Source organism: Mchenga conophoros, linkage group LG11, assembly GCF_057382185.1.
Source record: "Mchenga conophoros isolate Kocher_MC1m ecotype Shallow Benthic linkage group LG11, M_conophoros_male_GT1.1, whole genome shotgun sequence".
NCBI lineage: Eukaryota > Metazoa > Chordata > Actinopteri > Cichliformes > Cichlidae > Mchenga > Mchenga conophoros.
The window spans coordinates 26601517-26625679 of NC_140536.1; the positions used below are offsets into that span (position 1 = coordinate 26601517).

Here is a 24163-nt window from a genome sequence, read left to right on the forward strand (position 1 = left end):
CACATTCCCACTACATCTTCCTGATACACATATTCATAGGGAAAGTATGCATGTGGCAGTGTCACTGTCCGGGATATTGATTTACACTCACACACACACATCTGAAGGTAAAGTGCACCAATCTCCTGTGGCAAACACTATTAGACCACCCAGGAACCTTTGAGGTCTCTTGTAAAAGACTGGTCAAGAATAGTGCACATGACATCATGCCACACACACACCGGACTGGCTGCAGAACATGGAAATCTACAGTTTTAAACACATCCATAAGCTCACAAACAAAAATCAAATTATCCTCCTCCATTAAATTAGAAGTTTGTTATTCAGCCAAGAAAAGGCATGAGAGGGAGAGGAAGGCATGCAGTAAAGGTCAGAGGAAGAAGTCTGGAAATCAAAAGTATTCGGCTGGCGCCCTGACCCACTGACTCAAACCGACAGACTTCAAAATATCCTCACTTTAACATCTGGCCAGAGAGTCCTTCCATTAAGGAAAATAAAATCAAAGAGGAGCACAACCGAGAGACTTGGAGACACTGAGTCAGAGACTGAAGAGGCAGTCTCAGTCCTATTTGTATAAAAGATGACAAATTCACTTATACACAATGAGGCCAAGGATTCAATTTGCTGAGGCTCCTCATGTCTATTCACTGAGGGGAATCTCCAAACTGCAAAATCACAGTGTAGCATGAGCACACTCATCCTTCTCTAAGTATAGGACAATAGTCTTACAGTATGCTGGAGGTGAACTGAATGAAGTCTTTGTAGAGGTGAAGAATGTAATAAATCTGATCACAGACTTAATGGTGAACTCTAGATACACTGCAGGACACAGAGGAGATGGGAGATAGCATCTGAAGACAGATAGAGAGAGGGAGGGTGAACTTTATAGAGACAGGAAGGACAGTCGGGCACATTTTGCTGCAAAGAACTGACACTGCAGGCTAATTATGTGCTTGTGCATCCATTTTCCCCATCAATTAAGGAAAGCTAAATAGGCACAGAGACAGTAAAGCAGTCATTAAGCTCACCCACCATATGTAAACATCAAGATTTTGCCTTGTGTCCTTTTTATGCCTTAATCCCACCTTAGTTTCATCAGTACACAAAACAGAATGAACAAGCTCCAGTCATTTGCTTATGAATAAAGAGTCATTTAAGCCTTGAGTTGGCAGTCTTGCTTTATTTTTTTTTTATCCTTATTTGGTGTTTAAGAATTCCTTCAGGACATTCGCCTCTTTCTCTTGTGATCTCTTTTTGTGGGGGCACAGTGCATGCAAAGCAAACTGAAAATGTAAGTCAGAGTAGCTCAAATACTCCTGACTCCAGTTATCTTTGTTAATGTGATTAGCCCAAGGATTCGTGCACTTTCCCCAGCTTAGACTGTTAATGTTTAAATGATTAAAAAAGACAGTGCAGTTAAAAAAGTGTGACATTTAAAAACAGATCATGTTTCAGCCTTTAAGCAACCCGTATGTGAATGGAACCCATATGGCCTATCCTCTGGTCTTCTGTCCCCTGTTCCACCGCAACATGTAGATCCATCTATCCACACATCCATGCATTCATACATTCATCCATACATCTGAGGTTTTTTTGTGTCCAGTGCAAAAGAGATGGAGGTGGGGGTGTGAAGGCAGGCGTCCAGAGGAACCATCAGGCATCACAGCTGCTGCAGCTGTTAAATCGACATGACTCACTCCTTGTTTTTAGGATCAGCACTCAGTAAAGTCTCACACATGCATTAATATGCAAAACAACATGCACACAAAAGTGCACATGTAAACTGAAAAAACATATTTCAACCATAATGCTTTTTATGATTGAACTTGTACTTATTATTCATTTTAATTATTAAAGCGGGAAAACCTCATTTCAGTCTATTAACATCCATGTTTATCCACTTCTTCCCCCCCACCCCTATCTCTCCCTTTCTCACTCTCTCCATCTCTTTCCTCGCTCAAGCACACTTGGGAACAGCGAGTCATAGCTGGACGCAGCGTAATGCTGGGTGAGGTGCGCTGTGGTGTCATTTGATTGGTTGCAGAGCACTGTGATTTGAGAAGCAGGGTTGGAGGAAACACACCTTGTGAAAACTTATTGGCTGCCGCATGTGCACGCACACACACATAAAGCATGTGTGTACATGAAAAACTCCCAGAGCTGCTACTCGGAAATTGGTGCATGACTGAAAGAGCAAAAATAGTGCAACTGCTTTCCTCGTGGGAACAAATTAAAGGTGGAGTAATCCATTTAGGAAAAAGACTGTCGATACTTGAACACGGTGACTAAACAAATATGCCACTCCTGTCAGGGCACTTCAGATGATTACACCGAAATACACAGATGCACAAACAAGGCAATGACACAAAGTAACAGTTACAGGCACACTAACTTTGTTTCAAAGTGTTTAGAAAGTTTGCAACACTTGCATTTAGTGCACAACATGCTACTTTTAGCTCTAAAACAGAGGCTTTTGGAGACTCTGCTGACCCAGTTTTACTCTGAAATGCCCAGACGTGTGGTTTAGTCAAGACTGTCAGAAATTGAGACGTTTGGAAGCACTGACACAGACGTCTGCACTTGTTTCCTCATTTAGTCTTAGCAGTCACAAAAATTAAGCCAAATTATTATACCTAGGCTCCCAGATTTCATCATTCTTGTCTGGTTACCCCATTTCCACTGCTTCTTCTGATTATGTACCAATCTGAACATGCCAACAATTCCCAGTCTGTGTTCTGCCTCTATGACTGCCTTCATGTACTACTTTAATTAAGAGTTCCACTTGATCACAAAGAAATTCACGATCTTCTTCCAATTCTTTCTCCCTCATAGTTTGGTCTTCAAGAAACCAAGCCAACACTTTTACAACAGCATGAATACATAATAAATAGTAAACGCAGTGTGTGTAGTGGTGCGTTAGTCATTATAGATCACATTTTGACATTCAAAAGTCTTGAGATGCCCCTCATTTCTTTGACTTTTGCTAGAATAAAAATATTTGGCATGATCACCTTTATTCCTTCCACATTCTGAACTCTGTTAGGTAAGATTTCTTGTCATTTCATTCTTCAGGAATACTTATCCAGACTGCTTCGATATTGTTGATGTCTGGGCTCTGGGAGGCCAATCCATGACTGGTAGTGTATCATTGTATGTTATTCTATCCAGGTATGCTTTTACTGTATGGGCAGTGTTTTGGCGATCACTGTCATGCTGAAAAATGAAGCTGTTCTCAATCAGATGTTTTCCAGATAGTATTGCATGTTGGATGAAAATCTGATGGGACTTTTATGCATTCAAAATTCTCTCAGTTTTTTAAATATCCCCAACACCACTGGCTGAAATGCAACCCAAACCATGACAGAGCCTCCACCGTGTTTTATAAATAGTTGTAGACACTCACTGTTGCACCTCTCTCCTGACCTCCTCAGTACATACTGATGATAATTTAAACTACAAATTTGGCACAACTCAGCCTTTTCTCCCTGTTGTCCTTCTATAAGAATGGCTTATGACAGAAGCCCCTCTACTGAGACCATTTCTGGTGAGGCTTCAGTGAATGGGAGATGGATCAACTGAAGGGTCAACTGCATCTCTCGGGTCCTAAATTTTTTTTCCTTAAGGGCCAGACAGATCCAAAAATACTATTTTATTTCTGTCAAATTTTGTTATTGTTGGAATTTTTCAAAGATTCAATTGAAGAACTTGAATTGAATCTTGAATCCTGAAGACACAATTTAAAATTGGTTCATTGATGAGTCATCGGGCTGTCAGCGTGACACAGAAATGCTCACAACTCTTCTTGCTGCTATAGCTAACACCACAAGAGCATGCTCTTATTCTCTCGTATACACAACACATATGTGCCTCCCAGCTTTATTTGTTTATGATTGGGGTTAGAAGACATAACCACCAACAGAATGAAATATAATCAGGATAGAACTTGACCAACTCATTCAGTGAACAAGGTTTCAAAACATCGAGAGCATCACGGCACTGAACATCAGCAATGTAAGTCTCATCATCTTTCTGCTCTGTGGCGTGTCTACCTGAAACAGATGGATGCAGCTGTACTTTAACAAAGGTAAGCATGTTTCAACATATTTCCTTTTAAACGAATCCTCTGTCTTTTGTCTGGAATGTGGTTGTGTGGTTGCCATTTATAAAGTTCAGGAGATATTTTCTGATTTTCAAAAATGGAAACATTCCTCAGAGTCTTTGGTCCATATTGACCTGATAGCATTACACAGTTGCTGCAGATTTTGTGGCTGCACATCCATGTAGTGAATCTCCTCTTCCACCACATTCCAACGGCACTGTATTAGATCTGGTGACTGTGGAGGCCATTTGATGACAGTGAACTCATTGTCATGTTGGAAAAAATTATTTGGAGTTTTAATCTGAGCTATGTGACATGGTGCATTATCCTGCTGGAAGCTGCCATCAGAAGATGGGTGCACTGTGGTCATAAAAGGTTGGACATTATCAGCAGTAATACTCAGAGAGGCGGTGCTGTTTAAATGATGCTCAGTGTACTAATGGGCAAAAGCATGCCAAGAAAATATCCCCACACATTACATCACCACCACCAGTCTGAACTATTGATACCAATCCATGATTTCATAATGCCAAATTCTGACTCTATCATCTAAATGTTGCAGAGGAAATTGAAACTCATCAGACCAGGCAACATTTTTCTAATTTTTTAATGTGTGGTGTTGGTGAACCTCTGTCTCCCATTCTTAGCTGAGGAGCAGTACCTGGTGTGGTCTTCTGCTGTTGTAGCCCATCTGCTTCAAGCTTCAAGTGTGCTCTTGTGCCTTCAGAGATACTCGTCTGATACCTTTGCAGTAACAAGTGTTATCTGAACTGCTTGTTTTCCTATGAGCTCAAAGCAGCCTGGCCATTTTCCTCTGAGCTCTGACAGGTATAACAAGCTATTTTGACTAAGAAAAGTGGCACCCATTGGATATTTTCTCTTTTTCAGACCATTTTCTGTAAACCTTAAATGGCTTTGTGGGAAAATCCCAGTAGATCAGCAGCTTCTGAAATATACAAACCAGTCCATCAATAACTATGCCATATCCATGCAATGAGTTACTGCCATGACATCAGTGCACAGAAGGTAGGAGAAACTGGAAACCCAAAGACCAACAACACCAATTAAAATAACAGGTATCACTAAAATGAAAAGCTTACCTTTCTTTAATAAGCCACGTAGTCACAACCACCAGTATCAAACACTGGCAGAATTCCAACCAAACCCATCAGGGGGGACGCCTCCCTTCCTGATGACAGAAAGGGGAAAAGGCTTGTCTACTAACACCCCACTGTCACTACTGTCTAACTATCCACAAATCACAATTGCTGTACTGTACTGATAAAATTTAACACACTGGTGTTATAGTCTCCTACAGCCCTGCATCTATCTATAGCCAGACTGTAGGTCTGACGTTGATTTACTTATCATTCAACAGGCAAAATATCCCACAGAGCCGCCAACTAAAGTAGTACACCCAGCGGACATTCCATGTTCAGCTCATGCTGAAATGCAGATTTGCCTGGAAAGGGCGAAGCAGACACACTGAGCAGCAGACATCAGTCCAACATAAAGCCTCTGCTGCTGTTTTGTACACTATGAAACTCGCATGCAGTTTGAAACGGTTTCTGCTGGCATATTTCTTATTCTTTGACCAGAAATTACAAGACAACATGGTCATCTAATATACTATCAAGTCTAATAAAATTATGCAAATATGCATGGTATAACTAACCCATAAATATTAAAGTCTAACCAGTTTTCATCTTTAAAGTTGTGGGAAAGATCTAGAAAAAGTAAAACAGTGCTTACTTGTGCATAGAATAAAATAAATACATTATATTTAATGTGCAGCAATGGTTGCTAAATGCTGTAAAAGTTATCTGCTCTGCTTTGATTTAACCTGTTTTGTCACAGCAGCGTGACTCTGAAAAGTTTGATTTTATGATTGATGTTAATGGGCTCCTGCATAATGCCAACCGGTGTGAAACAGTTTGTCTGTGGTGTGTGTGTGTGTGTGTGTGTGTGTGTGTGTGTGTGTGTGTGTGTGTGTGTGTGTGTGTGTGTGTGAGACAGACAGAGAGAGTTGGCTCTCGCACAGGTTTCACCTCAGTGCAAGACTCAGCGATTGTCTACAGCGGCGTTTGATTGCGTGTGACATTAAATGCTGCTGCCAGTTAGCACAACTATGTTGCTAGTCGAGTTACAGAACCCAAGATGTGCCAAACACATTAGGATACATAATTGCAAAAATAATATTGGCTTGATGTTTCTTTGAGTCATTGTGCATAGAGCTCATGGGAATATCTGATGCCTCTTGCTGGATTCTGCGTAGGGAGACACTAGATGAAGAAAGAAAGTGGAGGCAATAATGTCAAGGACGCTGATGAAAACCAAAGTCATTTCTGCAGTAAATGAAAGGGGAATGCCGGAGAGGGTGAGGTCAGTTTTCCAATAATCATTAACTTTCCCTCACTGGACTCATGAATCAAAGCAAATGGAGTCCTTCAAGATGTGTTGGCCACTTATGAGTTTACTCTGTAAACCCGGTGCACTGCGTGCTGCCGCTGGCAGAAATCCATCGCCACATGATGACCCTGGAAAAGCCAGAGATAGAAAAAAAAGATGTTCTGCAGCATTCCTTTAAGTGGGAAAGGAGGAATTCAGCATAATATGAATCTGACATCAGCTGACCATCATGAGACATTGTACTGACAACCAGAAGACAAGCTGGCCCCGGATGAGCTATGCAATTAGCTTTAAAAGGAAACCATACAAATTTTGAAGAGAGGTTAGAGAGTGCACACACACCACGAGGCTGCTCTGCCAGGAAATACAGATACAAATACTGAAACACTGCGACACCAAGTGGTAATAAGAGGCATTTGTTATAGCAGCAGCATAGTATTTGCATCCTTTTATCACTACAGCTATATTTTTACACTCTTAAGCAGAAGATATTATATGGAGCTTGACTATTTACAGTCACAAGTCACAGCAGATTGTTAATTTATTTTTGTAAAGTCCAGCGATTGCCATTTTGAGACCTGTTTATGCAAAAGGTCAAAAACTGGGTTCAACTAATCTTTATACATCCTGTGGCAGACAGCATGTCTTCTTTCCACCCAGCCGATGAAGAAAGTCCATTTTTCACAGATTTATTTATGAAAAAATAAAATAAGCAAAGTTTTACTGTTATACTTTGTTCAAGTACCTCAGTCATCGAACAGCTGATGGTGACATTTCATTTTATCCCTTGTGAAAAACACTGTAAATAAGAAAGTCAGTCTTTTTGGACTCTTGTAGGGTGATTTAAAGCAACAAACATGAGTCTCTCTTACAGGACGGAGTCCCTCAAAGGTGAAACCACACTGATAAAGTAAAACTGTAAACATAATATCTCACTGTCATGTGAGCCCACATGGACTTTTTAAATTATTTGGTATAGGAGAACAATTACAAGGCAGGGGAGCCCAGTGCTCACAAGAATATTTGATTAGACATCAATATAGTAAAAAAGTGGTGTGAAAAACACATCCCTGTGCCCTGATATATATGTTTGATGTATTACATAAAAATGTGACTGCACAAGAAATTAAACCTGATTTGACAATTAATAACTTTTTGTGCAAAATTTAGAAATAAGTATTTTGATTTATTACTTAAAAGTCACAATTCTACTTAATCAGCCAACTAGTACGACATATACCGTATTTTTCGGACCATAACGCGCACTGGATTATACGGCGCATTAAGTCAAACTTTACTCAGCTCATTCTTCATTAATGTTGAATTCTCTCACAGCTGCTCTATTCCTATGTTGTTGCAGTATATTAATGACTAACCTCTTACTGTGGATGGATTATCTCAGTTGTTCTCCTGACTGAAGTTTGGTCCGTTTACAGCATCCTGCCATGCGATTGCATTTGTCCCTAACCACCAGGAACCCTCACGTTAACTTTTATCGAGTGGAAAAAGGTTAGCGTTCATCCTTCAGCTACATTGTCGCTGTGTCCCAAAACATAGGCCGCATCCTTCGAAGACCGAGAAGGCCGGAAGTGCGAGGCTGTGAAATAGGACAGTCTAGCCTTCAGACTTGCATCACGGCTGTGTCGGTGGAGTTTAATAAACTTAGCCATCTGCTCCTTGCTATCTAAAATTTAACAGTTCACTGGCGTAAATTCTCGACCGTCTCACACTTCTGTTTAATCAGTTTTCTGTTTGACGTTCATTGTGTGAAAATCCCGGAGGAACCCACCCGATGGATTAATAAAGTTTTATTTAATCAAATCTAATCTAATAACTTTGATCTCAGCCAAACCGATTTACTCCAGAACAAATAAAACACCAAAAAAGTTATCCGAGAGACTTATATATCATGTTTTACCCAAGTAGCGAAAGACAGCGGGGGTCTGGAAACGATGAAGCCGGGAGTCCGCTGCTCTCGCCGGCTCGAGTGACCATTGAACCCCCCGGCTAGCTATTGAGCTAGTGGGTAACAGATGTCTCCAAAAACACTGGAGCACTTTTGCAAATATCCGATGTCTTGATGAACCAAGCAGAACTTTGAAGTTTACACAGTTATTTTCTCACCTGAAAATATGTTAAAAGTTTATTTTGTGACCCAGAAAGATTGATAAGAGTAATATTAAAACTTAGTTGCAGCTGCCATTGTTCGAAACTGGAATTGGCTGGGCCGTGCTATGAATTCTGGGATATGGTGGGCCACGAAGGACACACCCGACCCATCCTTCAATTTCGGGGAAAAGAAGGACGCATTTGTGGATGCAGTCTACGTTTTGAGACACAGCCTGTGTTTATGTTATGCTATGTTATGATATATGTTATGTTATGATCACGTAGCAAATCATTATATACTAGCTTGTTATAGTATAGGGTTACTATACTTCAGTAACCCTACAAAAGTCACTACTGTCTAGTTTTCTGTCTTCAGTTATGTTGGAAGTGATAGCAGAGTTGTACGTTTTAATTTTTTCAGAAATCTTTCAGTCATAATACACCAGAACATGCTGTATTATGACTTCTAACTCCATTAAATTTAATAAATTCTGTTTTCATGGATGCCTGGATGTTAAACTTAATTGTTACACCTGATAAAGCAGCAACACTGATCATTTTATTATAGATGAAAGAATTTAGACAATTTTTGACTCTCAGTGATGCCACAGTGTTCGTTTGACTTTGGGACCTGAAGCGGAGTTTGGACCCAGATGAGGATTCCAACTACGGTAGCCGTAATGCTCCGACGATCCATCAAGCGGTGTGGCTTCGTAGCTTACCAAAGTCCTACTAAAACATTTTTTGACAGATTTTTGAGCGCCATATACCACATAAAATCGGTTCGAGGTCAGTAAGCACAACCAGAGTTCATACATAAGGGGCACCGGATTATAAGGCGCACTGTTGATTTTTGAGAAAATTAAAGAATTTTAAGTGCGCCTTGTAGTCTGAAAAATACGGTACTTAATTTCCCTCAAATTAATGAGTATACTGCTTTAAAGTTGCAGTTGTAAATAATTTTTATTCTGTGCATAATTCTGATCATTAGAGACTAAACTGTTATCATATTTATAGTTTAAAATCTGCAAAATAAAATAAATGAACCTTTAAAAAATGGTGTGGTGTACAAAATACAATATTTACATGCAAAATATCGAAAATGGCATGACACAGAAATATTTATGTACAAATACATTAAACTGTACCTCAGTAAAGTATTTGAGTAAATGTACAGTTAAGTTGCAGAGTCCCAATTCATGCTTTCAGTGCTTAACTCTAACAATCCAGTGTCACCAGTGGTCTTCGGGTGGTGGCCAGTCCTATTTCAGGGGAAGCAGAGGCAGTGCCAACCCATGCACACAGCGGTGTGTCCAAAAGGGGGCAGTCATGTAGAGCAAATGCAGAGCACACAGCTGCAAAGATAGAAGTCCGAGAAAGTATTTCATGAATTTCAAAGAGGAGACGAGAAGCAGAGGGAGGAACACTGGAAAGAAAACAGAACGACAAACCAAATACAACAGCAAACTCAGGAATAATATATGCAAACAGGTAAAACCAATAAAGACATGGCAGGCGTGATCCTCCTGCCCACTCTGCCCTCTCTATCAGACTCTGTCTTTAGGGGATGGTTAGTGTGTGAGGGGAAGCACATCTGTTGGCACTTGGCTAAGGCTTGTTAACATCCTCTCTTCTCCCAGCAGGCATCAGGTTGGTTTGGGTTTGGCTTGGGGTTTAATTTTCTTTCTTTGAAAAAGCCCAATATGCGGTGCGTCCACCAGACCCCCAAAAAGTGACTAACTAACAAAAACATGAACATCTCAGGAGCTATGAAAGAAAAGTGACTGGACTTCTTTAAGTATCTTGAAGATGTTTAAGAAAAGGGGTCAATTTTCTTTTACAAGCTCCTTAGATTACCATGACCTGGATGACTGAGAATCTACACAGACATAAAAACGTGAACACTACACAAGGGTTAAAGTCGCCTTGTTACACTTCATTAGGTGCACAGGTTCATCTGCTCATTAATGCAAAATCACAGGGCGGCAACTCAGTGCAGTGAGGCACATAGTAATGGTCAAAACTGAGCATCAGAATGGGGAAAAGGGTACTTTAAGTGACTGTATATGTGGCATGGTTGTAGGTGTTAGAAGGGCTGGTCTGAAAAACAGAAAATATCCCATGAGCAGCAGTCCTCTGGATGAAAAGGCCTCGCAGATGAAGAAGGTCAGAGAAAAATGGCCAAAATGGGACTTTGAGCTGAAAGTAAGGCAACAGTAAATCAATTAACCATACGTTAACACCAAGGTATGCAGAAGAGCATCTCTAAATGTCAAAAACTGAAGCAGTTGAGCTACAGCAGCAGAAAACCAAACTGGGTACCACTCATGTCCGCTAATAACAAGAAACTTAGTCTACAATTCACCAAAACTGGATAGGAAGATCGGAAAAATAGTCCTTGGACTGAGGAGTTTTGATTACTTCTGCAACATTCAGCTGGTAGGATCAACATTTGGCATAAAAATCGTTGCCAGAAATGACTCCTTGGTACCATCTAAGCATCATTTAAACACCACAGCCTGCCTAAGTATTGTTGCTGACCGTGTCTGTCCCACAGTGTATCCATCTTCTGACGGCTGCTTCCAGCGGGAAGCTACTCATGTCACAAAGCTCAAATCAGCAAGTTAACTGTACTCAAATGGCCTCCATAGTCACCACATTTGAATCCAATAGGCCACTTCTTAGATGTGGTGGGACAGGAGATTGTCATCATGGCACATAAGATAAGTTCAGCATGTGTTTTCCTGCCATTAGTACAACAGTACAGATACCAAATGTCATGGAAGGTGGTTAGCCCAAACCACTGCTCAAAATAATGATCACTGCATGACTGAAATTTAAGGATGTGGTAAACCTGGATAAGCAAGATTTTATGTGAAATTTGCATTTTTATGTGTTCTTACTTTTGATCAGTTAGTTATCAAAAGCCTCAGTGTGATGCATGGCAGAACACACGTGGTGAAATTATATGCTCAAATTACTCTTTTGGGCCACTTTATGCTAGTGTAGCATTGTGAGTTGGATAACAGATGGAAAAACACCATTAAGTAATAAGTCACCACAAGCCTCAAAAGCAACATTAGTGCTCCTTGTTTTGGATTCCCCAAATCTCTGAAAACCTACTGAAGGAATGAGCACCATTCTTAAAAAATGAATCTCTTAATTTGGTGTTTTTATGACATGTTATCCCAAAACCTCTTTCTGTTGCCTGCTGGGGCTGAGATAAGGTAAGGGTGAAAACAATAACCGGTGGTTTACGGCATTCCTTTTCTCATGAAAGCATTCATTGACATCTGTTGTCCTGTAGATGGTGCCCTTGTCACGCTTGAAGCGATGCCCACTAGGCTAGAAGAATTTCAACAAAGGGTGACTTTACAGCACTGATTCTAAAGCACAGAATTAAACATTTTATCATTAATTCGTAAATAATTAAGCAGAATTATCTCAAATAACTGCTCCAAAGGTTATGGTAATGTTTATTGTCCACAGTTTTTGTGTTAGCTAATTTAATGTGACTTTTCCCGATTCAGAGCACTTCTGTTTCATTTCCATGTGACTCAGATTCATGTCACCTTTTCATCAGACATTTTGATCTGTCACAGCAGAAGTAGCGCTTGGTACATAAAACCAAATTTGGTTTTAATGAGAGGCCACCTCTTACTCAGCCTCTCTTAAGTCTTATGAAATGATGAGTGCTATAAATCATTATTTCCCCGTTAGCAGCATTTGATTTGGGAGTTTTGAGCACACCCCCCTGCCAGTGTGACACTTGTTTTGTCTTTTACGGTTTCTGAAAGAAAAAAAGGATTGATTAATGTTGTATTAACTGCAGTCAGTAACTGACTCTGATTCTCACCCGTTGCAGGCACATAGAAACGGTGTCAAAAACAGTGAAATTTGACTCCTTATTCGTAAATCATAAAAAAAGAAGAAAAGTGTACAGGAGAGAGAAACGGTCTGAGTGTTTGAAAAAGAAAAACGAGTGCGAGGAGAGGAGAGAAAGGGGAGATGTGGGTTTGAGGTTTGTGAACCAGTTGCTCAGAGAGGAGTCTGGTGGATGGAGGGAGGGGAGCTGTGAGGATAAATGCACTCTTTCATTTCAACGTGAGAGAAATCCGTTACTAGAGACACATATTTACACGGACAAAGAAGCAGGGGAGCCTAAAATAAGAGAAATAAGCGGAGTGGATCATGGATAACGTGCTGTCAAAGATACCGCTCACGACAGCGCTCCTCAGACTTTGGGACTGATGAGCGGAGTTTCTGTCAGAGGAGTTTGAGCTTCAAAGACGCGCTCCGGAGTCTGGAGGGATAAAGCTGCTGCCTGCCTGTTTGTGAAGGCGTTACACATTTGTAATGGTTTAATGAGTCGGAACTGCGGCCTCTTGTTGGATGGGACAGGTGCAGTTATTGTCACGCCATGGGTCACTGAGACGTCACAAAGTTGATTTTTCATTTTTACATTTTTAAGACGTTTTCGCTCACTTTAACATAAGACGAGAAGAAGAAGAAGAAGAAGAAGAAGAAGAAGAAGAAAATCATAGCCAGATATTTCGTTTTATTCGTTGAATCAGTATTTAAGCTCCTGAAGTTGAACCCCATTCACGCACGTGGCATGCCACCGCGGCACAGTTTGGCCGACTTTTACGCATCTCTTGGAAAGAGAAAAAGCTGAAAACAAGCGTGTCTGTGTATGTGTGCGGTGGGCAACGACGCTCCTCATTTCCACCTAGTAAACGAGGGAAAAGGGGAAAAAAACATTAAAGAGAGACTTCTTTCATTCGGATTCATAAATGGAGCTGCGTAAATACCTGTTGTGCCTGGAGTTTATCCTCCTCCTTAAAGGTAAGAGCCACATCTCAGCCTATATTTCAGACCTTTAAAAAAAACCTGTTACATTTCTTTAAAAAGCCAAACAAAACTGAAGGACAGTTTAAAATAAGGTGAAGTTATTCATTCCGTTAATTCAGTTAACTCAACGCTGTGAACACAAATCTAAGTATATTCATCTCTGTGTAAAATAAGGCTCTGGTGTTGCTCCACTGCCCAGTTCCTTACCCCTCACTCAGCCCTCTCTTACTGGTGATTAACCTCCCTCAACTTTAAAAGACAGCATGTGCCAGTGATGGTGTGGCAGCCTCCCTGAGGCCCACTTAACACTGTGTGACAGTAAACTACTGACCATGAAGACATTCCTCAGATGATTTTGTGCTTAAAGAAGGAAAGCGGGAATCTTAAAACACCTGGACACACTCCATTTGCCAAATAAATCAAAGGTAAAGGAAGCTGTGCCTAAAGAGTACCGGTTCTTGGTTCAAAGTCAGATCCTTTAGTAAATCTATCACTGAGGACATATTTCATTTTTGTTGGTCTCCAGCTACCATCAGATATACGTGTACTCAGAGCCAAAAGGTTACCGGTTCATATCCGCTTATAGCTGACACATACAAACCCTGGCAGCTGTGTAACACGACCTCACCGGCCATATCAGCCATCTCTTAGACTTGATGTCTAAAGTTCCCCTAATAGGGTGCCTGTGCCATGTGTGTTTCTTCATGGAGCATGAACATCAGCTCCCCTTCAGTACTCATGTTCGCTGTGCCACAGAACAAACCGAGACGTTCCCACCCACCAGAAAGAAAGTGAAGAAAAAGGCCATTGTTGTCTGCATACTGATGCAGCTGATAAGCAGTGGTTAACTGCTGCCCTACGCCATGCAACCACGATGCAAAATTAGATCAATAGGCGTTGAGATTATGTTTTGCAAGGCATGTTAAATCTGTACCTGTGTCAAATCACACACAGTCGCTGAGGTTAATCTATAGAAGGAAATGTTGCCATTTGTGGTCATTTGTGGCAATTTGTGGCGTGATTATCCACGCTGCCCATTTTCACCCTTGTTCAGACCCCAAGGAATGAATGAGGAATGCATCAGGTACGAATGTTTCACGCTTTACACTCACCGGCGCATATACCCTTCATAGAAACACCAGCAGCCTGTGGTGTGGTTTTACACATTACACTCCATTACACGTTTCAATAAAGCATGAACAAGCCGACGTTTTTTTTCACCTTTTTAACCATGTAGCCTCTATTTTAATTCGTGCAGTATAGCTTAGTGTTTACGCTCGTCCCTGCGTGTGAGTTTGTAAGCCTAAGCATGTCTCACACAGGAGCATGTAGGTGAGTGAGTATGTGTGTCATGTTAATGGCTTCAGCAGAACTCCCCTGATGTGGTCAGCAGGCATCTCATGTCTGTTACACTCTGCTATGCTTTTACTGAGATGTCAAACACAGGTGTGTTTGCATGTGTGTGTGTGTGTGTGTGTGTGTGTGTGTGTGTGTGTGTGTGTGTGTGTGCATATTTCACTCTGTTTCACTGCTCATTCATAAATTCTTGCTATTATTCTCCCAGCTATCTTCTTGCGTGTTTTCTTTTACTCTCCCATAATTCGCTGACTTTCATTCCTACTCCCCCTCTTATTCGTCCACCCCCATTCCCCACGAGAGGGTGACAGAGATTAGAACAGAACACGATGGAGATAATGGAGAGAAAATCTGTGGAAGGGTGTAAGAAGAGGTGAAGGAGGGAGAATGAGTGGAGGAACATTATGAGTCACTTCAATACAGATGACAGAAACAGACTGAATAAGACATCTCTGCTCGAGGACATTTCACAGAGGTGCTGTAAGTCAGACGTGTAAATTAAAGAGGACAGGGATATACATCATTGTCTTTAGTTAATGCTCTAAATGCTGGCATGTCTTTGTAGTCCCCCAAACACTATAGTGCTAAGTTCCATTCCTTTTGCCCGACATGTGCACACACATGCACATACATATACTGTACTACACAATCGCAACTATTCACATCAAGCAGCAGTAGCGCCCAGAGCTGAGCGTGTGGTTGAGCGAATCTGGACTTAGTTTGGCTTGATAAATGTTTGCCGGCAGTTGTCATGGCAATGGGTGGTCAGACAGCTTGTGGTAAAGTGTCATATATAAACCAAGATGAAAATACAACCAGAGGAGGGATGGCAGGACAGGGAAAACAGGGAATGATGGTACAGTTTTCTGGAAGCTGCAGGGGTTGAGACGGGAGATTTGTCCTTGTGGTGCATTTATAGCGTGTGTGTCTGCTCATTTTATAGCAGAGTGGGCAAAAAATAAATAAAATGAGCAATTTAAGGCTCATGAGAGAATGAGCTAAACACGAGGATAAAAGAGAACATCAGTAGCAGGAGCTGTTATCAGATCCCTGCTTTGATGTGGGAAGAAATCTGGAGTTGGAGTGTGGGTGACATTGTCTCAAGAAAAGAGAGAAACAGTTTACTGCAGTGTGTAAGACGGGTGGTGGGTGTCAATCTGAAAGAATAGCTAATTGCAAAAAGCCTGGGAAAATGGATTTTCTTTCTCTGGCAAGGGAAATAAAGACTGCAGAATTATTATACTGCTGCCTACGCGGATCCCCAATGCTGAAGCCTGTTAAAACATCTGTGTAGAACTGGATAGATGCATGAGGCTCATCTTAGTCACTGGAGGCTTGGATAAAGAAATACTGGAAGCTTGCGCTGATGTGCAAAATCAGCAGAAACAAGGCTTAAGGGTCTACAACCATGCCAGCAGCTCTGTGAGGCAGTGTTTGAGACAATGCTCATTGGTTCTTCCAGTATAGACGACTAAATATAAACACTTTTAGAATAACATAGTTAGTATAATAGACTTTTTTATTGCATCATTTATATCTCACTCAATCAACTGTAAATGTGTAACCAGAAGATCTAATTATAAATAATTACATTTTATTAACATCACTGCAATGCTATTAATACTTAATGATGAACTAATTGATCAGTTGATCTAAAAATTGGTTGTTGTTTGGTGCAGTTGGAAAAATTATGTGTAAGCTGGTCATCTAACTGTTGGGATTTTCTCTCTAATGTTGTAGGACCGTTACTCTACACTGTAAAGCAGCTTGAGGGAACTGTTGTTGTGATTTGGAGCTACACTGAATCGAATTAAATTGCACGTTTATTTGTACGGGCCAATAATCAGCCTTCTGTTGTTCCAACATCCAGTATATCCCCAAAAGCTGATTCTGTTCATCTGGACATAGCGTTTTCAGTGGGAGAAACGTTTTGTCACTCATCCAAGAGACGAAACGTTTCGGGATTTACCTACCTGGATGATTAAGCATGCATCGAAACATCCAGTATAAGTCTCTGAATTTTTTGTGGTACAGTGAGCTCAGCAGGTTAGGTTTGTGTTACCTATGTTAGGGTCATGTTGGTGAATTGTCTCATCTCACCTTCCCTCCATCTTTTAATCAACAGAAACCTGCTTAGTGAACCATAGTATGACCAACTTTTGTAAAATGCCCATCATTTTATATTTAAAAAAAGAGAAAAAGAGTGAGACTATAAGCTCAGCAGCAAAGTGCTTGCAAAGGCCAAGTCAGGAGTCTTTTTACAACCACATTTATCTTCCCCTCATGGCTATTCTAGGGTCAGAATCAATCACAGGGCTAATGTAGTTTATGGCCAGTTTAGAAAACACAAACAATTTAGCTTTCATGGACATTGGAGGGAGCCCAGAAAGCTACAAGAAGAACATTCAAATGATAAAATCAAGGGAACCCGTTGGCAGCAGGTTTGAACCCGAACCCTTCTTACTGTGAGGTGACAGGTTAACCACTGCGTCACTGCTGTTCTCATCCAGTTGTTGTCAAGGTAAGTTACAACCAATAAAGTCAAACTCAAAGTGGTGACAGACAAAAAGTCTCTGTGTGTAATAATTTATTGACATAACTTAATCTACACCAGAATATCTGCTGTTGCCATGTCTGAAAGCCTCCATCTTTGTAGGTGTATGTGGTGAGTACGTCTATGTAGATAAAACCAGACAAAATGTGTGTGACAATGCAGTCATGTTACAAGAAAGACAATCTGTAGAGAAAAGTGAAGACGCAGGTAGAAGAAACTACAGTGTGTAAGAAAAGCATGAGCAGGGACGGAAAAGAAACACTGAACATATCTAGTTTCATTCTCTAAACCAAGTGGAATCCCAATCTGATTGGCTTGGCGGAGGTACAATCCTGTGCAAAAGTCTTGATTCACCCCTTGTTTCTTTATATTTTGCTGGGAAACTGAGAAATACGTGCAGCGATTTATTGAAATATGTGCAAGAATACATGGAAATACAGTGTGTAAGGCACAAATGAAGTTTGTCAAATTCTAATGAGTTTGAAGGTCAATATTTGATATGACCACCTTTATTGTTTCCACAGCCTGCGCTCTCTCAGGCAGCTTTCATGTCATTCAAAGCTTTTGTTCTGTTTTCCATCAAGATGATCACTGCTTCACTGATGTTGAGGTCTGGGCTCTGGGGAGGCCAGTCCATGACTCACAGTGCTCCTTTATGAGGTTTTCTAACCAGGTATGCTTTTACTGCATTGACAATGTGATTGGGATCATTTTCATGCTGGAAAATCAGGCTTCTGTCTATCAGATGCTTTCCAGATGGTAATGTGTGGTGGATAAAAATCTGATGGTACTTTTCTGTGTTCATAATTTCATCAGTTTCAAGATCTCCAGCCCTACTCTCTGAAATGCGGCAAATGCAAAAACCTCGCCTCTGACCTTCTCCATACACACTGATGAGAATTTTAACAATAAATTTCAAATTTGGATGATCACTCCATCAGACCTGTTGCCACTGATTTTTCTTCCATTTCTTGTGTAATTTGGTAAAACGCAGACGTGTCTTCAACTGAGACCAACTCTGATGAGGCTTCAGTCATGTGTCTTTGCTGGCTTTAAGATAATGCTGTGGCACTATGACACTACGCTGACACAAAAACAAGTTTTGAGCTAATAGCACTCGGGAATCATTTTGCTGGTACAAAAATATCATTTTATGCCCGTCAGACCTGGCTTATCTTACATTTTTCATTGATTCGAGTAAAAAAATGGAAACAAATAATGCTTGTTCATACAGACTCTTTGCAATAAAGTGCCTAAAGATACAGTTTAACATGAGTGCTTTGCTAAATTGTCCGTTATGTGTTGAGACAACACTGGTTTATCCTTTGGGTTAACCTGAATGATTTATAGGTCAGTGTCAAGTGTTTTAAAAGCAAACAAACAAATATTCTTCTGAAAAAATTGTTAGAGACAAGAACCTGACTAAAAATGAGTGAAAAAGCAGCCAATGTCCAAAGAAAAACTTTGAAAGACCTTCAGAAAGCTCGGAGAACTATTGCTCAACACCATTTTAAAAACTTTAGGAAACTGTGGCTCCTTAGAAGCAAAGTATAAATAATTGAGGAGTGAGGCAAGACTTTTGCACAGAATTGTGACTGTCTGTGTTTAGTTGTGGGAAAGTACCTGGACACAAGTGTGTAAGCAGCTGTTTCATAATCATGCCACCAGTGTTTTGGTCTGCTTCCCAGTCTGGGAGTACTGGAGAAGTTACAGAACTGTTAGGAAGGAACTGTAGATGTTGCTAAACTGCTCAGTAAACTGAAGCCATTCTGAAAGCCCATTTTAGCAACCACATCCAACACACCCTACAAATAACATACAGTAGACACACAAGTGGGACAAGTTAAATACCGACTGTTGAGAGCTGCAGAGCTGTCTCAGTCTGAACTGAAAATAATACACGATGACTCTCTTTAATCTATGGGGAACTGTGTAGGCAAGAAATACCAGCTGGCTCATATCCTATAAGCTACTTTCAACCACTTCAGTGGAAACAGGAAATACATATATATCTGCTTAAATGTTTGCTTGACAACATTTTCTTTAACTTGTATTGTCCATTACATACTCAGTCTATTTATGGGTGTTTGGAAATAACCTGCTATCTGTTACATGTAGCTTGAAATGCAAAAGATGAAGCCAAAATCAGATAAATCTCAGATAAATTGGATTGGTTCACATGTCACGTTCAGCGTATATATGTCACCTGTATGTACACTGAAAAAAGAGAAATGCTGGAACAGCTTAGTTATATTACGTCGATTGGTAATGCATGATTGAATTATTAAATAATAAGTCAACCAGATCAACCCAACACAAAGCATAATACGTGAAGCTTAACTTGGGTGCTTTAAAAATACCAAGTTAAGGGACCAGGCTCTAATTTCAAGTTGACAGAAACCCAAAAAAATACACCAACCTCACTAAAGCATTACCTCAGCTACAACTTAAATACTCCTTGCACAGTGTAACTTAAGAGTCACCAAAATTTGGATCCGTGACAGAATTTTGTTCGAGTCACCACTAAACACAGGCTGAATGAAGAAAAGTGCAGAAAGCCTGGCTTCCACCATTTAAACACAAATTTAGGCATTTGTGAGTTTTTTCATGACTTCTCCAGTACTTCCTGTCCTCCACTACATCTCAAAGGTAACCGTTGCCCTTTCTCCCTCACTATGTGACAGCTAGATACTCAATACTTGCAGTAAATGATGATACTGGCTGTTCTGTTATGAATGAAACAAATATAACTTGCAGTTGGACATGAAGTTGCTCACAACAGCTAAATTCTGCTTCTACTGTGACGGCCACAGGGCTGACCTTGTTTTCTTTGTTGCCTTTGTCTATCTCTTCCGGGTAACTGGTGGATGGAGCAGACCTAATTTGGGATGTAACATACCTGAGCAGGCTCGGGGCCGTCTAAAGCAGCCCTGCCAGACCTTCGTGGGGGCTTTTTTTCTGCTCCTCTCTTGCACTCACTCGTACACTTACCCTGCATATACACTAATCTCCTGACAACCACTCCTACTAATCTTTGGTTTCTTTGTTTTATTTAATTAAGCTATTTAATAGCATCCTAAAACAACGTGTGTGCTTTCTCTTTTTGAACCAGGGTAGTATAAAAATCCCAAGATGCGATCTTTCCATTTTAAATAATTTGCTTTAAAAATGTTTTTACATTTTCAATGCAGGACGTTGTGTTTACACCGTAGTATAAGTGTAGACTACAGTGTATAGACTGCAGTGTATAGACTTCTACTGCCATGAGGTCTCTCTTGGAAATGAGATTTTTAATCTCAATGAGATTATTTACCTAGATAAATAAAGGACTAATAAAAAGTATAAGTAGCTGTATTTAAGTAGAAGATGCGAGTCCTTCCTCCATCACAGTGCTTATGCTGGCATCTGTTGGCATTGAAGATTACAAGTCTGACACTGAAAAACAATGTGAGGGTGTGGTGCTAGAAGTGAGCTATGAGCTCTGTGGTCTCTTCTTCATCTCATCTACATTTGCTGCACCTAGCATAACACACCCGGGTCCCCAGACTGCAAGTCGATTAGCTGTGGGTCACTTATGTGTCAGGTGCTTATGAGGAATAAATGTGTACGAATTAACAGTCCAGGGTCTGTTTTTCTGCTGCACCTAGTTTGATCTTTTTTAATGTTTCCCTTTTAAAAAGGTTCAAATGGATGCTGAAACATCCGTGTTATTTATTTTCAAGCTGTTTGACTCCTAAATCTTTATTCATTTAGTTTAGTTCTGATCATCAGCACCGAGCAGCTCAAACATGCTTCAGCTTACTTACAGATGTAAACAAGTCAGTGAGCTACCATCTCACTGTGTCTCCCTCGCTTCTCCCTGTAAGTATGAAGGGCAGCTTGTGTGTCATAACAGGGAGCTCACTATATTTAAGAGTTTTTCTAACCCACACCCTTCCTTGCTTTGCTTCTTCTCTTCTCTCTCGTCTCCCTCTTTCCCCTTAGACTGAACTCTCTTTTTCCTCAGAGACGGCCTTTGGTCACTTTGTTTATCCATCTTTTTGACACCCCCCTACCCCCCACCCCCTGTCCCCTCTAATTCTCTTCTCCAAGGCCAAGACATGAAATAATAATCTTACTCTTCACTGTAGCTCTAACTACACATAGTGCACACAGTTGTCCAAGTTTTTCACTGGCCTTTGACAGCTTATGAATAAAGTTTATGTAAGTGCATTAACTTTAGTGCTCCATGAACAGATGAATAAATAAAAAAAGCATAAGTTGGAGAGGTAGATGGAATGATTTATATTTGTACTACCATGTCGATAAGGTTGTGGGTTTGAATCCAGGCCAGGAGTTTGAATGTTCTCCTTGTGTCTGTGGGGGTACTCTCTGGGTACTCCAGCTTTCTCCCACAGTCCAACATGCACGCCAGGCTTTAAGAGCAACTGATTATTCCAAATTGGCTAAAAAGGTGAAAGTGAGCATGAATAGCTGCCTGTCCATTGTGTTAGCCCTGCAACAGATTGGCTGTACCCCACCTCTCACCCTATAACAGTGATACGCTACAGCTCCAAGTGGAAGAGGATGGATGGATGCTTTAAAAGTTATGGTTTTAATACCATTACAATTCCAGCATTTTCCCCAGTTACAGTTTGTATACTAAATCAACCATCTAACTAACGGGTTAGTTTAATATTTAAAATCTAAACTTCAAACTTTTCTTTGAATGCACAGCTTCCCCCCTATAATTTTTTTACGTGAATCTTTAAGAGAAAAAACCCATCTTCCACGCTTTATACACATCACTCAGCCATAACACATGACACAGGAAAATGTAGGGTAGAGGGGTTTCCTCCTGCCAGAAGAAGTTTTACTGGGGCTGTAACATTCGATCTTGTCCTGTGGTGTCTGGTACCCAGATATTGGCAGCTGGCAGTCCTGTTGCTGCTCAATCAGACTGGGATCTGCAACATTTCATGGGGATTTTGTTAGCAATGCCTTGTCCCCAATGACTCTGAACAAGAGGATTAGCATTATCTGTTTGTAGTTTTAATGTTATCCATTAAAGTGTTTTTTTGTTGTTTTTTTTCAGCTTGATTCAGTTGATTTATTGGAGCATGCCACTTTTTTTGTGGTTGTATTATTTAATTGAACAAAATTCAGTTAAGTGAGCACTGTTTTGTTGTCTGTTTTTGTCATCGGTGTTTAAAATGTTCTTTGTCATGTCTTCCAGAGCTTTGTCAGTGTTTCAACATAGATGTAAAGCACCCGCGCATATTCACCGGTCCAGAGGACGCGCTGTTCGGCTTCTCCGTCTTGCAGCATGAAGCAGATGGAGAGAAATCGTAAGTCTGTGAGGGAGACAGTCAAATATAATCTAATGGAACCACACAGTCATAAATAAACTGTCATAACATGTACACAAAGCGGGCGATGGATGACATTTTGATGATGAATGAATTACTCCGTAAAGGATGCTGGTTGGTGCTCCCTGGGACGGGCCGCCCAACAACAGGAAAGGAGATGTGTACAAATGCAGCGTGGGACGGGAGAAGAACTCAAGCTGCAATAAAGTGAATCTAGGTGAGAGAAACTATGAGTTGAAGAAAATATGCAGGAAAAAAATCCTCAATTCATGTTTGGATTTGTTACTTCAAAGCTAAGATGTTTGTGTCGCTCAGGTGAGACGGCTCTCCAGAACGTTTCTAAAAATCTGAGGAATTCTCACTTGGGAATGACCCTCACACCAACTTCACCTGATGGCTTCCTGGTATGTGGCATCAACACTGGAAAACGGGGCTTTTTATTTTTCCTACATGGGCAGTGGGTTGATGGGTGGGAGCCTGAAGGGATGTGGTCAGACCAGGTTGAGTTTGTTCAACAGAATTCTGATGAATTCGCTCCCTTCGAGTGTTTTTAGTTGAATTTAGATTTGACCACAAGCGGTTCACTGATCCTCCTCTTTCTTTTCTTTAATTTTGGACATGCATTTTGTTAGATTATAATAGTATTTTATGCCATGTTATACCCCTAACTAAAGATTGTGAATTATTATGTAGTTTTAGTTTGCATTATTCTCCTGAATTAGAAGAAGCTGATAACTATTGCATTAGTTAAACTGATTTGCATTACATTAGACTGCTGATTTATTGTGAATGAATGATATTGTTTTATGATGCATTATGCTGCTGAGTTATAAGAAAATACTGTTTGCAGAAAGTCATCACCTTATTTGTCTGATTAGAAGAGAACAGAACATGCTGGAGTTTTCTGCCCCAACTCAGCAGGAGCAGATAAACAGGGAGCCAAGGTCGTAGCTTAGGCGCTGTGTGAGAGAAAGAATGTGAATGTTTAGGCTTTTTATGATAAGGTGGAGGCACCAGAGGCTATAAGAGTTTGAGCAATGCTCCACCATTTTGAGATCTGAGGCTGTCTGCATACAGTGTCCATCTCCCACGCGTGTGACTATTAAAATCATCGTTTGACTTAACCCGGCCGGACCAGTGTTGTTATTGTGGTTTTTCTCTTGTCTCCATCCCCAATATTTTGAACCATAACAATTTGCACATTTACATAGTGTGGGAAGGTGTTTTAAACCCATTTCCAAACAAGTGGAAAACATTCAAGACAGTTACCAATCTTCCCAGGAGTGCAAGTCACAGAAAATTCACTTCAAAGTCAAACTCTACAATGCTCAGAGAAACTGCAAAAAACCCCAGCGCCACATCTCAGACAGTACAGGCCTCAATCAGCGTGTTACACAGTAAAGTAGCTAACCACAAGACTTCTAGAGTAATGTCTAT

General features: G+C 40.6%; 1 protein-coding gene across 1 annotated transcript in view; it reads left to right on the plus strand.

Annotated features, from left to right (window-relative positions):
- The first annotated feature begins 12638 nt into the window (after window positions 1-12638).
- The window catches only part of itga10 (integrin, alpha 10), a 30967-nt gene continuing 19442 nt past the window's right edge, over window positions 12639-24163 (plus strand). The window contains exons 1-4 of the mRNA XM_085292010.1: window positions 12639-13462; window positions 22594-22705; window positions 22834-22943; window positions 23042-23130. Coding sequence (XP_085148136.1) covers window positions 13411-13462; window positions 22594-22705; window positions 22834-22943; window positions 23042-23130 — 363 coding nt within the window. The 5' untranslated portion in view covers window positions 12639-13410. The remainder of the gene's footprint in view (window positions 13463-22593; window positions 22706-22833; window positions 22944-23041; window positions 23131-24163) is intronic.